General features: G+C 38.0%; 1 protein-coding gene across 1 annotated transcript in view; it reads right to left on the bottom strand.

Annotated features, from left to right (window-relative positions):
* Positions 1-13,894, bottom strand: part of LOC149266954 (RNA-binding (RRM/RBD/RNP motifs) family protein) — a 50,554-nt gene extending 36,660 nt beyond the window's left edge. Inside the window, exons 1-3 of the mRNA XM_089431268.1 lie at positions 13,623-13,894; positions 13,411-13,513; positions 12,723-12,793 (exon numbers count right to left, since the gene is read on the bottom strand). Of these exons, the coding sequence (XP_089287394.1) occupies positions 12,723-12,793; positions 13,411-13,513; positions 13,623-13,751 (303 nt within the window). The 5' untranslated portion in view covers positions 13,752-13,894. The remainder of the gene's footprint in view (positions 1-12,722; positions 12,794-13,410; positions 13,514-13,622) is intronic.
* Positions 13,895-17,999: the final 4,105 nt, after the last annotated feature.

Here is a 17,999-nt window from a genome sequence, read left to right as displayed (position 1 = left end):
TAGTATGTACAACAATCATCTATATTCTAGCTATTACAAACATACATCAACGGATTAGCTTTAAAGTTATTTTAATTAAATAGATGTGCAACTTAAATTATATTAAGGAATTTAATACTTTATGACAAGGTACTTATTTATTCTTCCAAAATTATATTATTTAATTTTTAATATTCAAAATTATGAAACATTTTAATTTTTTTGGAAGATAAATCAATACCATATTTATAAGTATTTTTTTAATAATCTTAAATTAAAGGAAAGATCATTTTAAATACCAATAATTAGAATAGTGCTTCAATAGTGACTATATTGTCAAAATGGAAATCATTATCACTTATTTTCCACATAAACCACCAATTCCGAAATCATATACAATGTAAAACACCAAAATTATATATTTTTTAATGTTGAAATTGTAAAACATCACAACTTTCTAAAACATAAAACACAATCACAATCATATTTAGATATACATTCTTTTATAATCTTAAAGTAAAAAAGACATAATTTTAAATACTAATAAATAAAATAAAAGTTACAAAGCGACTACATTTTCACAATTACCATCATTATTCTTAGTTCCTATACGCTAAAATACCATTTTTACAATATATGCAAAATAAAATGTCAATTCTGGAATCATATACAATGTCCAACAAACTTTCATTTTGTAACCGTGTAAATTCTAGGTAAATAAACCCAACCGCTTTGGCTTTGAACTGCTTCACACCCTTAGAGTTCACACTGATGTAGCACGAGAATCTCCCCACGTCTCTTACATCTCACATCTCATTGTTCTGTGCGTGCAAACTGCGAATCTCTCCACTTTCACCCAGTGTCCACTGCTTCGGATTGAGTCGACCAACATTATCTCTACATGGATGAGTAATTATATTCTAGTTACGCAACCGTAATTGCAGGAATCGTTTTTTTTGCCCGGAATCGCGCCACCTCCAAAACGGAATCGCGCTTCCAGTGGGGATTCCGGATCGATTCGCTCCAATCCGCGATTCTGCCTTTGGATCCGGGGGGGGGGCGATTCCTGCAACACTGAGCTAGTGAGATCGAAGCAGTGAGAGAGGGGCAGAGACAGTGAAGCTGGAGGAAGGTTTTCAAATCCGGTGAGTGCATTTGTAGAGAGGCAAAAGATCCACAGAGGTTGACGTTGGGGCAACGCAATAGCCTCTAGAGGCAGTTTCAATTCTACTGGGGAAAGACGAGTTTCAGTACCAGAAGTTGGACAGAGGTTCCGAAGGCCACAAGAGACATTTTCCCAGACAGCAACAGACTAGACGGCTTGAGGAGAAGCTGGTTCAAACTTAGTGCAGAAGGGACTGTGCTAGTGTGATGCAGTAGATGTGTAAAGCCAGTTTGGACAACTCCCCTGGAGTTGAGGCCAAAGCCCGGATTTGCCTGTGGAGTGAGGAAATTTCCTCACTAGATTTTTTGCCAGTATTTCTCTGTAGGATTGCTAGTTTCGGCATCCAGTTTTACTCAAATTATTTCACTGTTGCTTAACAATAAAAACCCTTAGCTGCTGCACCAGTTTTCCCGAGTTGAGTTTTTTCGGGGACTTTCGTCCAAAAATAACTGTGTTATTTTGTGTGTGTGCTAGCATTTCTTCCAGCAATTATTCTTCCGCAATTGTATTTGTGTAGGTTACAGTGTGATTTATTCAGTATTTGTTGTAGCAAACAGTAAATAAATTGTTAAATTAAATTAACATTTAGGAGAATAATTTCCAATTGCTGGAATAGGATTTCGGTATTGGAATTTTCATATAGCTCTCTTACCATGCTCTTACCTCAATTTGGCCTAGATCACTTCCTCAACCTCTACAATAGGGGGGAAGGGATCTTGTCCTTCCATTTAACCAATTGTGCCCATGTTTTGATATGTGTCTATGTTTTCTTGTTTAACAATGGGCCTACTGATTTCAAATTTCTGCATGTTTATTCTTGAGATCAAGGATCTTTGCATGTATGACATTGTTGGGTGGTTGTAGAGTGTCTTGAACCCAACTTTCTTAGAGCATTCTCTTGAGATCTAAGTTCTTTGGTTCCACCTGTAAGACCCTAAAGGACAGGAACTTCACTTTGTCTCGCAATTGCTCAAACAGTGTAACAAATTGGCAAAATGGGTGTTAAATGTGGGGCTAGATAACACAAGACCTGCCTTGACATTGTTTTATGGGCTCGACCTTGCACTGGTATACATGTTACTTCCAATTCTAGAGTTTCCTTTAGAAGGTGATTTGCAGGAGAGGGGGAATGAGCGGGTTGAAGGAGTGAAGGGATGAAAGGAATGCGAGAAGAGGGGGATTTTGAGAGGAGGGTAGGGAAAATTATGAGCAAAGGTGTGATGCAAAGGGGATGAGGGAAGGGAGAGGAGAGAAAGGCATAGAAGAGAGGAAGGTGGCCATGCAAGATGGGAGGGTTATGATAAGTTGCGGATGAGGAGAGCAATGCCACAAAGAAGGGTCACAAGAATTGGTCGACACGAGACATTCCAAGCATTGGAGTGGGCAGCTTGGACAAGCAGCTATACGGGGGGTTCCAACTTCAATTCAACATCGCAACAACGCAACGTCGACAGAGAACAGCGAAACATTGGTTGCAGAAAATTACAAAGAACAACTTCTCATCACCTTACAAAGCTTTCAAAAGGATAAAAGTTAATGTGCTAATGGGCTTCCAATTGAGTTTCTTCTAGGATGATATGATTTTACTGCAAACAACCTTCTACAAGTTGTGGAATATTCGCAATCCACAGGTTTAACTACTTTCAACACTACCTTCCTAGCTCTAATCCCCAAGTTGGACAACCCCCTAAATTTTGAATATCCTGGGTCCACCTCTCTTTGCAACAATGTTTACAATATCATCTCCAAACTAATAGCTCACAAGCTAAAAGGAATCCTGTCAAAACACATCTCTCCAAAGAAATTTGGGTTTTTTAAAATAAGGCAAATTCACAAATCATGTAGGAGTTGCACAAGAAGAACTGCACTCTATTAAAATAAGGGCATTAAAAAGCAATCACCCTAAAGGTATACGTCCCAAACAGTGTTACTTGGGAGCGGGAGCGAAAGCAGGAAGCGAGAGCGACATTTTCAAAAGCTACTAGTTTGGGAGCGAATCCCGAAGCGATTTTTATATAATATATATTTTTTATATTTTGATACATATATGTCAACAAAAACATGTAGAATGATGAATTAGATATAAAAAACATAAAAATACATAGATTGATCATTGAACCATATAACATCAATCATCTAGAAGTTATAATCTTCATCAACCACGTCCACAATTGAGTCTCGTGAATCATGATTCATCAATCTTAAAGTTTCAACTTCAAGCTTTCAAAATTGAAAATTCAATATATAACATTTATCATCATTGATCACCAAAGTTGTACTTGTAAGTTAAGTTTAACCATTACAAGAAATAACATCTAACTGTTAACAACTTAACATGAAATGAAATGTTATAAAATGAATTATGAAATGAAATGAAACAACTTTCACGAAGCATCATATTCATAATTCATAATCATTACCAATGAGTTATAATTGCCTATTTCAAACTTCAAACTTTCATTGTCACAGTCATATATTGTTTACAAAAAATATCATTATGATATGAAAGAGTCAAGAGTCAGGCTCAATAGTTATGAAAACTAATAGAAACTAGAAAAGACAAGTAAACTGTAAATCTATTATCTAGTACTGCATGTGGCCCTTGCCACGAGAGTCTAATGTATGAGCAGGTTGTGGTGGTCTTCTAGGAGTCTCCCGCACAGACCGACGACCAAAACTAGAAGGCACATGCCCTCCACATGAGGGTGTAGATGGAGGTGGCGACAGCAAAGGAACAAGACTCGGAACTCGAGCACTGCTACTAGATGGTGGGGGTGGCATGGCTGCTGCTTCATCTTCCTCCCTTGTAAGTTCCTCTTCCAGTTCTTCAAGATGTATAGAGACATCCTCCAAATTGTCATCCTCTGGGTGGTTATCCCAAATTTTATATGTTGGATCCTCATAATCCCGATCACAGTAATGACTCAACAACCTCAAGTTGTAGTGCACATAAACCAAGCTTTCTACCCAGTTTTCATTGAGTCTGTTTCTTTTCACATTATGTATGAAGTTGTAAGTGCTCCAACACCTCTTTGCAGAAGAAGTATTTACAACCTGTGATAGAACTTTTTTTGCCAATTTTGGCAAAAGTCCATGGCCGCCATATGATTCACACCATGTGAGAGCATCAAATTTGTCTCTGTCTTCCATTGCATGGAAGGTACCAAACAAACCAGTGTTACTGAAGTATCTACCTATTTCAAGGCGCACACTAGCACATTCCTCCCTGTCAGGTATCAACTTTTCTAATGCTTCCAAATATCCTTTAGATACCTCTTCATCTAGGTGGGGTTTGGTCCTAACCCCACCCCCTGGTGCAGGTTGGCCCAACCAAGATGTAGAGTAGTATTTTGGTGTAAAGATATACGCCAAGCAATGTAGTAGAAGATTAAGTTTATTCCACCGTACACACACAAAATCGAGAATCAGTTTGTACAAGTCGGGATCATTGTTATGAACAATATCTTTTATTTGCCCCAACATGGTATCCATCTGCTCATACACCTCACCAATCACAGGTTTATCTGTATCTACAAACCGAATCATGTGATAAATGGGCTTGGTGAAATCCAATACTTGCCTCACACGTGCCCAAAACATACCATCAAGAGTAGCCTCCTCCACCAGTTCAAAACCTCCCCTGTCAGCTGCATTTGTAGCCCTTTCCTTTAATACCTGCCAGTGTGGACTTGATACCATGCTAGCCAATGACTCTCTTACCTTCAAAAGGTGCTTGAAGGTGAGGTAATAGCTACCAAATCTACTCCTCGCAATCTTCAACAACTCCAATCTTGAGTGACTGCGAAAAAGGCCATGGGTATTGCTATGATTTGTAATAAATTTTATCATTTGTTTGCCTTTCTTGTACAAATCACCAATCCATTTGTATTGTTCATTTTTGTTCTTAACAACATCATGCATCAAAAGGTTCAATGTGTGAACCAAACACCCATACCAAAATATGTCGGGGTATTTATGCTCAATAATTGCTCCCGCTGCCTTACAATTAAGAGCATTATCAGTGATGACTTGGATGACATTGTGTGGCCCAATACGATCAATTGTTTCAAGTAATGCTTTTGCAATGTTGATGCCGGTCTTGAACTTGTCTGAGTAATCATATGCTGAAAGAAAGATGGCACCACTAACAGACACAGCAAGAACACTTATCAATGGCTTGCCTTTTACACTTGTCCATCCATCAGATACAAAGGACACCCCATCGTCAGTCCAAGAACTTGTCATTCTATTCAAAGAATGTGATATTTTTGCTTTTTCATGATCAAGTCCAACGGTTCTTGCCTTGTCATACCTAGGGCTCTTGTATCCTTCAGGGGCATCATTTATGGCAGAAACCATTTCGTGCCAATAAGGTGAGCGAAGAACATTGAATGGTATCCCACATGCATATATAAACCTGTAAAATTTTGAATCCACATCATTCCTACACCCTTCATCAAGGAAATCTGATATGGTTCTACGCCTTAAACCTGGTGACCCTGTGCCTCCATATCCACTGCCTTGGGAGGATGTTGAAGGAGTTCTTTGTGCTTGTGATTGTAAGCTTGGTTCAAAGAAACCCCTTGATTTTTTAGATTTGTATTGGGCTTCCTCCTCTTCCCTTATGTATTTGGCTCTATCTGCTACTGACACACCTGCACAAGTTTTGATTCCTATTTGTTTATCTCCATCCCATGGCATTTTCCCACAGAGGTGTTTACTGGCACAGGTGTATGAACCTGTGTAATTATTGTTGCAATGAGGGCAATGAAATTTAGTGGTTCCACCCCCTTTCCCTGCTTCAGGCCTGTTAACATATTTCCACGATTGGGTTTGGTCTTGTTTAGTTTTTTGAGCTGAATCATGTTCACCCTCCTCCAGCTCCTCCTCACCGGGGTTTTCATCAAATCCACTTTGTCCCCCTTCTTCATCCCATTCTTCATTTTCAACCCTCCTTTTCCTACTCTCCAGCACCCTAATAACCAGAAAAGGAACCAAGAAGAAGAAAATGCCAAGAAATATAACCATGATGTTTGAAATTTGTAGTTTTGAATTTGCAAAATTTAATAAAATGGAATGGGAATGGCCCGATGGGAATAGGAAACCGAAATAGAAAAAAAATTATTATTTATTTAGAAATTAGGAATAAATTAATAAACATTAAAAAAAAATTGCTAAACCTACCTCAAATGCGTCCAATGACTCCAATCTCCCCTTGCTCCTTGCTCCTTGCTCCTCCAATCTCCCCTTGCTCCTTGCTCCTTGGCACCTTGCTCTCTCTCAGACACTCAACTCACACAATCACAAATTCACAATGAATCCATTTTTGCCCTCCCTCCCTCATTTTATAAAAAAAAATTCAATTTTTCACCAGCGGATTTTTTTTTCCGCGTGAATCGCTCCCGACCTCCACACGCGTCGCTCCAGGAGCGAATTTTATAACCCAGGAGCGATCGCTCCCTGACCGCTCCCGGGTTATAAAATTCGCTCTTGGAGCGACATGAGCGACGCTCCCGAAGTTGCTCCCGAAAGTGGCAGGGACGCAAATTTTTTTACTAGGAGCGCGCTCCCGACCCGCTCCCGAGTCCCTCCCGCCCAGAGCGCGGATTGGGAGCAGGATCAAGGGTAGGCTCCCCCGCAACACTGGTCCCAAAAGACTTTGATAAAGCGAGTTGGCTCTATCTCAAACTTATCCTCATTCACCTAGAGTTCAAGCATGCATTTGTGGTTTGGGTTCTACGCTGCATTATCTTAGCCTCCTTTGTCATCCTAATTAATGGTTTAGCCTCCCCCTTCTTCAAATCCAAAGGGGGAATCAACCAAGATCATCCTCGGTCTCCAATCCTAGTAATTGGGGGCCTTAGTAGATCGTTCAAGACATCCTTTGCTACTAGTAGATTAAATAGTATAAAGGTGGGCCCCACCTGTAACATCACTCACCTTATTTTTGTGGATGACATTCTTACTTTTTGTGAAGGCTCAAGGGAATTGATGGAAACTCTCCAAGAGATCTTGGATCTCTTTTACAAAGCTACAAGAATGAAAATTAATAGGGAAAAGTCGTCATTGATCACCCGAGGACTCTCCAAATTGGAAAGGTATGGCATATCCCTGCTTTTTCCCTTTCATTTAGGAGACTTTGAAGTTGGACTCAAATACTTGGGATTTCACCTAAAAGCAAATGAATATAAGGAGGTTGAGTGGCTATGGCTCCTATCTAAATTGGGGAAAAAAAGATTAATAATTGGCATCATAAATGGTTATCTAGATGAGGGGAATTGTTCCTAGTCAAAGCGGTGCTTGTAACCATTCCAATATATTGGATGTTATTAGCCTAAATCCCAAAAGGAATTCCGGGGAAGATCAGACAACTTTGTTTTTGGTTCCTCCAATCTAGGAAAGGTAGGGAAAAAAATGCTTCTAGCCTCTTGGAAGAGGCTTGTAATTCCAAAATCATTGAGGGGTTGCGGTTGAAAATCATATCACTAATTTCAAAAGTACTAGCAACTAAAATTGTTTGGCGACTCATCCAGGGCAATAGGCTTTGGGCACAAGGGACTAAGTCAAAGTATCTCCCTCAGGAATCCATTGTGGATTGGTTCACAAGCCCCAAAAGGAACTACAAGATGCATCAATTATTTGAAAAGCAATTATGTTTGCTTCCACTCTAATTGTCGCCTAATTTGGAAAATTGGAGATGGATATCACATATTCATTGGAATAGATACTAAGATTTGTTGCAAGGAAAAGCATAAACACCCTGTTCAATTCATTTGTGAGCTTCATCGAAATGGCTTATCCATATTAAAACAAGTAGCCCAAAGGAATCAAGTCACAAGGCAGTATAGGTGGCTAACATGGAGAGAAATTGGTCACAGAGAGGATAATGCTAAAACATGGAATTTCATAGTGTAAAGGTCATTGGTTGGAAACTCCATGGGCAAAAATCCAGCCATGCTAAGGGTCAGTGTGGCCCAAGTCAGGTGCAATCCCCAGGTGATTTTGATGGCTTAGATGCCCCTGGATCACAGCTACTCAAGCCACAGATTAGGCGTGTCAGTGATCTCGGGACTCACATAACCTAGCAAACAAATAAAAAAAGGTTGCACATATATATATATATACCTAAGTTGCCCACTGATCAGAGAAAGCTATAGAGCAATCCATATATTTTGAGTTGTTTTTATTTGTAAAATTCTAAACATACTGAGAGACGTGGAATAGTTATTTGAGACTTCTTTTGGCTCAACCAATTCTTTGTTTTTTAAAGGATTCCCAATGGTAGTCTTTTCTTGGGCGTAATGCCTTCGACATAATACTATCGTAATTGTGTTTTCAGTAATAAAATTACTAGCTTTTTTCCTTGGAAACAAAAAGGAAACTAACTGCCCTTTCACATTTTCAACGGCAAATCGCTGGAAAACCTACTCAATTCCTCAATAAGGATGGTCGCTAGCATTAGTAAACCAATGACATCCAACCCATCCAATTATCATGGCATTTATCCTTTTATATATTTTATATTTTGATGGAATTAACATATATAAGCATTCTAGATGCAGGAAACCAAGGTTCAAGGCCATGAAGAAAAAGACTCAAAAGAACAACATTGCTTTTCCATGTCAAGTACCATGCCTCATGCCTATCAATAGCATTGCAACTAGGATTTTTTTGTTCTATAGAACCAATGGAATTCAACACCACTGAAACTGAGACTAAAAAACAGTATAGCACCAATGTAGCTCAACAACTACAAAACTAGCATGACAGGTACCCTTCAGCCCTGACCACCACCAAGATGATGCCACCCAGTATTACCACCCAGGGCTCCATTAGTCTAGGCCACTCTGAATTGGACATGATCCCGCATGGACTAGGTGAAAACATCTACATTATTCATTCAGTTGATGATCAAGGCTAGCTCCCAACTTACCTTGTGGCAGTTGCATCTTTGTCCAGGTTATGTTTCTTCACTTGCTCCCCTTCACTTTATAGGGTTTTCCTTCTTGGAATAACCTACCTGTACACTTATGCTAATATCATTTCTTGTCCTGCTACTCTTGCACTCATTTTCCATTTTATTTCATCTCGTTTCAGGGGGTGCTTCCACACACGTCTATTTTGGCTAGGCCAAGATTAAAACTTAATCAAGGGCCCAGATTAATTCCTTGTCGATCCGAGTGAGTTTCTAGATGATTCACACCTTGTCTCAATTAATTCTGATTAATTAACCATAATTCCTAAGTTTAGACTCAGGAAATATTAAAAAATAAGCTAATAATCTAATTGAGACACTTCTAGGTGGAATTTCCAAAAACGATTTATGAGTTATGGAAAACTCATGCGTTTTAGCCTCTCCACAAAGTTTCGAGACTAGAACACCTCCAATGCTACAGAAACTAACAAACCCAAGCATGCTCAAGGTTAGGGTCCTTAGATATAGAGTGTTGTGTATGAAGTAAGTCCAAACTATAGGGGATAAAAGGAGAAGGAAGGGGGAAGGCCATGAACCCTCAAGTTCAACCCCTTAGTTCATATAAAGCACTCCTCCTTGACTTTGGCTTGAACTACTATCTTTACCTCTGCTAGTGAAGGAGGTTGCCTCTTCCCTTTAATAACATGAACCCAAGAAGTCCAGGCCTCTTCAATGTTTTTAATGTCGAAAATTTCAGATTGCAAGGAGACATTACTATTCAAAGCAATCTAAAGGGATTCATTCTCTTTGCACTTCATTCCTATGACTAGATGTTTAAGGTTATCGTTCTCAAATTCAACTTCCACAATTATGGTGGGAAGGTCATTCACAAAGGCCTGTAACTTGTTTTCAAACTCCAAACACTCCAAACATGCCATGATAGCTTTGAATATGATGGCCCAAAGGAGATATAAGCTGAAGAGGGGTCATTGTGCCTGACAAAAGTAATAAATGGGTTATAGATGTACTTAGCCCCTTGTGAAACGAGAATTGCAACAACAAATGGGCTATAGATGTACTTAGGCCCTTGTGAAAAGAGAATTGCAACAACACTCTTAAGTCCAGTAGGTTCATAGCCTCATCCCATTGCATTTATAGACCATAAGGACTTGCAAACTAAGTCTAGGGTATCATTGGGAGAGGAAAACAATGGCCTTGTCCAAACACAATGAAGTAGAAGGGGTGTGAAGGAGACAAGGTAGTTTTGATGTGCCCCGAGACAAGTTTAGGTCACAAGAGACAACTTACCAGAAGCCCCTATTCTAAAGCTAGTTCAAAGTTTGTCAGGTTATTATATTAATTAAGGATTTAATTGTGTTAGTAGTGTTTGGATCAAAGATGTTACATGTTTTGTATCTTTGTTTGGTTAGAGTGATCATTAAGGGAGGACGTTGAAAAATAATGATCACTTGGGACTCTGGGAGCTAGTTGTATGTCCTAGGTGGGTTTATGTCCTAGGAGTCTTGAGTAATACATGTCGATATTAAATATCCTATGGTGTAAAGGTATCCATGTAATTAATGTGGCAAAAAAATTTAATTAAGGTATCATCTCTTCTTTGTTTTGCTGTGGGATACGATGTCACTTACAGTATAGAATTCAACCATGCCAACACTTCTTTCACAGCAACAAAGAATCCATCTTTCCTAATCAAATTCCCTTCATAATTTACCAATCCTTGGCATAGCAAGTACAGTAGTTTCCCCCCAGAGTGGTCAGGACAAAAACTATAGATCAAACAAGGCCGTGGGCCTATTTCGATGGAACCTCTAGCAATGACGGACAGCAGAGTGGAGGAGGTTCCATCCTCTTTCTTTCTGATGCTCACGCTTTTCAAGTTAAAATGGGCTTTGGCCAAGGGACCAACAATCAGGAAGAGCTTCTGTCCTGTAAAAACTTGATGCTTTTCACTCTTGAAAAGGGATGCACTCAGATTCATGTTTTCAGGGACTCTATGCTCACAATCAATTGTCTCAACAAAACACAAGTATGCAGGAACATATTATTCATGCCTATTCTAGAGGAAACCATGCGTCTCATTGACTCTTTTATTTCTTTTACATGTTGTCATATTTACAGGGAAAGGAACAGGGCAGTGGATCGCCTCCCAAAAGAGAGCCTTGATATGGACCAAGGACTGTGGGTATAATGGAGCAAAATAATGGACAGGCCTATGAATTCTTTCACAGGCCTTACAGGGACATTCCTTTTGGGGCAGCAAGAGCATAAAATCCCACAATTTTCATATCATTGTTCTCTTTCTGTTTTTTTTCTGTTATCAGCCATACAGAAAGTAATTTTCTTGCTGGGTGAAGCAGCTTACTCACCCCACCTCATATGTAATCAACAGTACTTGTGTTTTTGGTTTTCAAATTTCTTGTAAATGGTTGGATACTCTAGTCAAAAGAGATCCTTTAATGAACTCAAACAGCAGTCTTTTTTTACTCAAATGAATACACACAGGGTGTGTATATGCAGAATGTAATTTTCAATCATTTCTCAAATGAATGAAATTACAGTTTTTTCCTTTGGAAAAAGCAAATACAGTGGTTGAAAAAGACAATTGCTTTCAAATATATTTTATTACTGCTGAATTTTCCCTTGATCTTTTGCTAAACAATTCAAACTCAATTTTGAATTCAGCAATTTCACTTTTAACCTATTAAGAAGTGGTCTTGACCATCAGATATTTTATAAAATTTATGGGTTTTAACTCATCCTCACTCATGACATAACATGAGAACATTTCCTCACCCATAGCCTTGGTCATAAACTTTAGTTTTCTGTTCAGCCTCGTTATTTTAAATTTTTTATGAAGTTGTGTTAAGGCATTGTGCAAAGAAATCCAAAAATTGGGATTAACCTTATCAGGGGAGCAGTCCTTAACCTATATGCTTCAACTGTCACCAGTAAAATTATGTGTTTTATCTCAAGTAAGTTTTTCACAACATCCATTCAGCAAGATTGGGTTACCAACATCCTAGGCATTTAACACACATCGCATCTATTTAGTATTTACATTAAGAAAAACAAAGGCTCTTCATGAAAGGACAAAAACGTGAAACCAAAATATTAAACAAAAGGGATGGGATGAAAAAGGCACTGGAAACAAACAACCTCATAATGCAAAACTGGGAGATATAAGTAAAACTAAAAGCCAAGTTGCATAGCACCATCTAAGCAATACAACAAACAACCGTGACCACATTGCAAGATGATCCTTGGCCAAGTTTGATTGATAAAACAGATTCCCCCCTGCCTCTGTGAGCTGCTAACTTCCTTAGTTGATTGATATAATACCTTAATATGGTTGCTCCTAGATCAAACTTACATTTTCAGATTGAAGTTACATTTTATGCTTACTACTAGAGTACAACATAACACATTTACGTGATACTCTATGCCTATCTGCTTTTGTCTACCCCTTTTACTACCTATGTTTTATTCTTACCTATTTAAATTATGAACCAACTATGTTACCCTGTATAGCTGTGAACCCATCTTGTACTCTCTTAATAAATTTTCAATTTCCTCAAACGAGTCACTTGGGCTAAAATTATTTAACGTGTAAAATGGTTCAATGCAAAACCTTTTTTAACTTACATTACCAACAAAAACAGAACGTGAATCTGCATCTTCTTTGTTTGCCTGAACTGCAGCTGCACTAGTAGGGTCTGCATCCCAAAATATAAAAGCATAAGCTACAAGAAGAATACATGGACTTCTCCCCAAAATTTTACTCACAAAGAAAGCAAAATTCAGAAAGGCTAAGATGAAAATACTTCTTTCCATTTATCACAGTCACCACAGAAAACTGAGATAAATGCTCTTTAAACATCAGTAATGTCATAAGGAAAATGTTCATTGCGTCAAAGAGAAGTGAAGTGCTCTACAGCCCAGGTAGGATAAGAGGATCCATCAATACTTCTTGTTTGCATGTAAGCTGTGTATATATGTAACAGTGCTGTGAATCTAGACGGTCCACCGTATATAGGCCCTAACACGGATCCATTTAAGCCCGGATTTGGTATGCACCTGAAAGTTGCAAAGCTTAAGGATGTTTAACTTAACTTTACGAATATAGTCGACCTATCGAATATTGGAATTCAGTAAATGTAGTCTCAAGGTTTGCAACCTTCAGGTGCATATGAGGCTTAAAGTTTGGATGGTATTGTGCTGATAGATAAAAGTGCTATCAGAAAGATCATCACAAAACACAACAATTTCACAGTAGTTGCGGTTCCGTCAATCGTAGGAAAAATTGAATGGGAATGAAGATAAAATACATAACCTTGCAGGGCGCCCATTTCTTTTTCTACCTTGGCCTGCATATCTCTGAGCGCAGCTGCTTCTTCTTCCATTTCCTTGAGCCTCTTCTTCATCTCTTCTAAATCCTGAAACAAAAATGAATATAAATAAATAATCAAAACCCTCCTTGTATTAGAATTTAATGTTAGTTGAAGTTTAAATTGAGCTCTGAATTCAGAAGGGTTTAATAACAACCTTGGATGCAGCATCTTCATCGGCCTTGGCCATATCCACATCGGGATGGTGAGCTTCCGTATCGCCTTCCATCTCGCCTTCCATTTCTTCAGGGATGTCTCCCCCATACACTTCATGCTCATCCTCCATTATTTCTTCGTCCTCGTTCCGATTCAGAGACAAAAGCAGGGAGATTCCACTTCTATCCAGATTTATAGTAGATGATATGCGTCAATATCACTCTACACAGTCTCTGTGATGGGTGAAAGTAACCTCATTAAATAGAAAAATGTAATTATTTCGCTAAACCGTGTGTACAACCCATGTGAACACAAATGAGGAATAGTTAATGTTCATGGTATAAAGTGGTGCGCACAACTTGCCTCTAATGACCAAGATTTTTTGAGATTTTTAAGTTTTCTATTTTGAGTTTGATGGAGTTTGGTTATGCAATGTACCATTGTCAAATGCACAAATCTGCTATCTTATTTGTAAAATCAAACTAAATATTGTGATTTATAAATGGTTTATTTATTTTTATTTTTATTTATTTAAAAATATGTTAGTCATTAAGAAATATTATTAAATGTTACATTTGTGAAATTGTTAATTTGTGTGTAGAGCCGTTTTATAGGTAGTTTTGTAAATGTTTGTTTGTAAATATTTATTTATTAATTGTGTGTAGAGTTTTTTTTATAGGTAGTTTTGTAAATGTTTGTTTGTAAATATTTATTTATTATTTTAATTAAAAATTAATAAAAAGTTAAAAATAATTTAAAACTTAATACAAAGGAAATGTTGTAGAGTCAAAATGTTGTAATATTCGTAGTAAATATTTAATGGTTAGTTCAATTAATAATAAAAAGTTAAAAGTGCCCCCGATCGGGGTGAAAAAGGCGGCGAAGAGGGTGATTAATGTGATGACAAGGAGGGGCTATAATAAGCCACCTTGCACACGGAGATCATTGCAGGTGGACAGGACGGTTGACAGATTAGGCATAATTGTAAAGAGCAGCGGAGAGGGAACTATGAAGGCCAGAGGTGGTGCAAGTGACGGTGCTCCAGTGATGGGACAAGGGTCAGCTCGCACAAAGGCAAGCCGAGGAGGAGTGGGTGATTATGGCAAATGCAGGCGACAGAGGGAGGCGGTGCAGCAGCACAAGAAAGGGCGGCAAGAGAGAGGAATTGGATACGGGTGGAGGCATAAGGAAAGGTATGCAGTTAATGCCCTTGGTGAGAGCGGGGACAAGGGTAAGAAGGTGGAAACCAGAGCAAGAGATAAAGCAGAGAGAAGACAGCAGCGGGGTCGACCTCCCGTTCCTAGAAAAACTAAGTGTAAGATAGCAGAGAGAAGAATGAGGAAGGCTGTGACTGTTAAGAGCAGGGGAGGAAGTCCTACGGGGACCGAAGGAAATTCGGTAGACTCCTGGGAAGAAAAGGAACAGAACCAGGTGGGCATGGAGGAGGCGCACAACCCAGAACAGGGCAGTCAAATGCAGAAAAGGAGAAGTGGAAGGGGGAAAGGGAGACCTTCGGAGGACATGCAACCAGAAGAGGCAGGAATTCGAGAAAAGAAAGCCAGAGGGAGAGGAGAGGAAGGCTACCTTGGAACCCCCTCAGGCATAACTGGTCAAGGAAGTAAGGTAAAGGAGGGCAACAAAGCTGGCGCAGGACGTGGAAGGGGCCGTAGAGGCAAAGGGAGAGGATGTCAGGCTGGAAACCAGGAGCGGAGCTCCCCTCCACCGGCAGGAAAAAGACGAGGCAGGAAGACGTTGAAGCGACAGGTCTAGTATGTGGAGAGGGCGTATAGTGAAGAAATGAATGCAGATATCAGGAAGATAATCCAGCAGTTGGAGAAGGAGGCTACCCAGGAACAGTCGAAGACCGAAATGGAAGACTAGGAGTATCTGCTGCCAGACCCAGGTAACACCAGAGGACGCATGTCCCTGTACAAGCAGGTTCTCCATGTGTATTGGGTAATGAAGAGGCTGCTAGCAAAAGCTATGGAACAGGTAGCTATGGAGATGGCAGAATTGGCCCAAGGCATCCCAAATCTGAAGAAAGAGATGAACAACCTCCAGATAACCCTTCTTATGTAGGATAGTAAGCTTGATGAGATACAGCAACAGCTAAAGAAGCTTATTCCTAGAGCAAAGGAGGAAGATTACCAGCTGGGCGCCATGGCAGATTGATTTTTCAAAGTTATGTAAATCGTCTCCTTAGTTAGGAAGCTGAGAGCCTGCTCTCCTTTTGTTATATTTTATAATGCAGATAGGAAACAGTGATAGTCTCTTTGAATGTGTAGTATATTTAGCATGGACAAGTAGACTCAGTAAATTTTGTTTCTAGATGGCAATTAAAAACTTAAGGTGGCCAACAGACCCGGTTTCCCTTCGGGGCGGGTTGAGGCCACTGTATGTCTGTACAGGCTTTAACTCGAATTAATACGAATGGTACCATGTTAGCTTACAAAAAAAAAGTTAAAAGTAATAACTTTAATCAAATTTAATTTATTACAATGTAATTTTGTTTTTATTAATAAAATTACGAATAAATTTTGAGATAAAATAACACCATAAGATACATATAACATATAAATAATAGATATAAATTTCGTAAATATATTTAAATAGTAATTTCATAAGTATATTTAAATTTAATTAATAAGTACATAAAAACTTAATATTAATAATATAACAAGATTTTTAACCATGGATATTTACCCTCACTTTACGATGGATATTATTAACTTGTAAATAGACTTTGTTACGTTACCATGAGCGAATACCACATGTCCAAAAAACATAGTTCATTTCCCAATCAAAATATTTTATAAATATTTTATTTTGATTTAAGTTTATGACATTTTTTAATTAAATCTAAAAGCGAAAATGTTATAATTACTTTTGAGATATATCTAAACCCTCTATCGTCTACTAAAAATATTCAGTGAATATTCCATAGAGATTAAATCACGGTTTAATAAAATTAAAAATGAGAATACTTTTATAGAGATGCGAAATTTATATACAATAAATAATATTATTAAGAACTAGCATATATCTATCTTAACTAAGGATTTTACCATGCAATGAGAAGAATCAAATCTCTCGAGGTATAAACATTTCCTCAAATTTTGCACTCAAAAAGAAGTTTGCATCTTGAGAGATGTGATCCCTCTCAACACTTGGTAGATACATAGTTAAGATGGATCTATGTCGGTATTTAAATCAAATCATTAATTGTAACATATTTCCTTCAAATTTTGTATCTCATTTGTTAGATATTCAATTTAAGTAATCATTTGTTAGAGATTCAATTTGAGTGGTTTGATGATGATATGTTGAATACTAAAAGAAGAATATTTGTTGGAATCCCTCACATCTTGTACATGTGGAAGATCAAGCTTACATGGAATTTTATTGTGTAATTTTTTTATATATTATCACTTTTAAAGTGTGTATGAAAGAATGATACTTAAGTCTACCTCAACTTTAGGTTCTTTTGATGAGAGAGTACGAAACTCCATGCAATATATGCTATGTAACCAACTTTGGTTGCTAGGGTATTTATTTTGTAGAAGTCATTTAAGACTTGTACTTAGCTTCATTTGTATAGAAGTTCGTGTTAGCATGGGGAACAAGCCCCTTACTCTTAAATCTAGGTGTTGATCCCTACGTGGACTTTACCCTGTCATTAAACCAATTCAACAAATAACTCAATCATTGAATTGTTAGTTATGCAAGATCATGTGATTTGTTGGTATGAAATGTCCATGATACTTCTCCTCACATTAGAAATCATGACTTAGGAGAAAGATGCCCATTGAATCTATGGCTCATTTTCAATCACAAATTACAAACTATCAACTTTATTTTTAAGGATTTGGGCATTGAATTAGAATCTAACATGCAACTTTCTATAATGTTACAGTAAAATCCTTTTGTTTTTTAAAGGAACTATTATTTTCTTTATGGAAAGCTTTGTTGATCTATATCTTTTTATTAAAGCCGAAGGCTAGTTCAAAAGCTTACATAAGGCATCACCCATCTTCACTCCATAACAAAGATAATTCTAACTTCCTTAATCAAAAGCTTGTTTTACATACCTTTGTCTCTCCAAAAGCACATACAAATTCTCCTCATTGATCTCAACACACTCAGGTTCTTCATGGTCCCTCCATGGATCCTTAACCACCCAGAAACTATTAGATACCTAATCTGAGGGATTATGGTGTATTGTAAATATTATTATTATTCATTCAGGAGAAATGTAAAGAGTTGTGTGGGAATAGGAATAGTCATTAGACCTTTTGGAAGATAAATCCAAAGGTCATTTCTCAATGTATTTATATATGGCTCACATTAATAAAATTCATTCATGCATTTAATGCCTATC

This window comes from Pinus tabuliformis, chromosome 6 (genome assembly GCF_031772625.1).
Source record: "Pinus tabuliformis cultivar Carrire ecotype Pingquan chromosome 6, CPIR1, whole genome shotgun sequence".
Taxonomy (NCBI): Eukaryota; Viridiplantae; Streptophyta; class Pinopsida; order Pinales; family Pinaceae; genus Pinus; species Pinus tabuliformis.
Note: the sequence above shows the minus strand (reverse complement) of the source record. Positions and strands in the feature narration are given on the sequence as shown.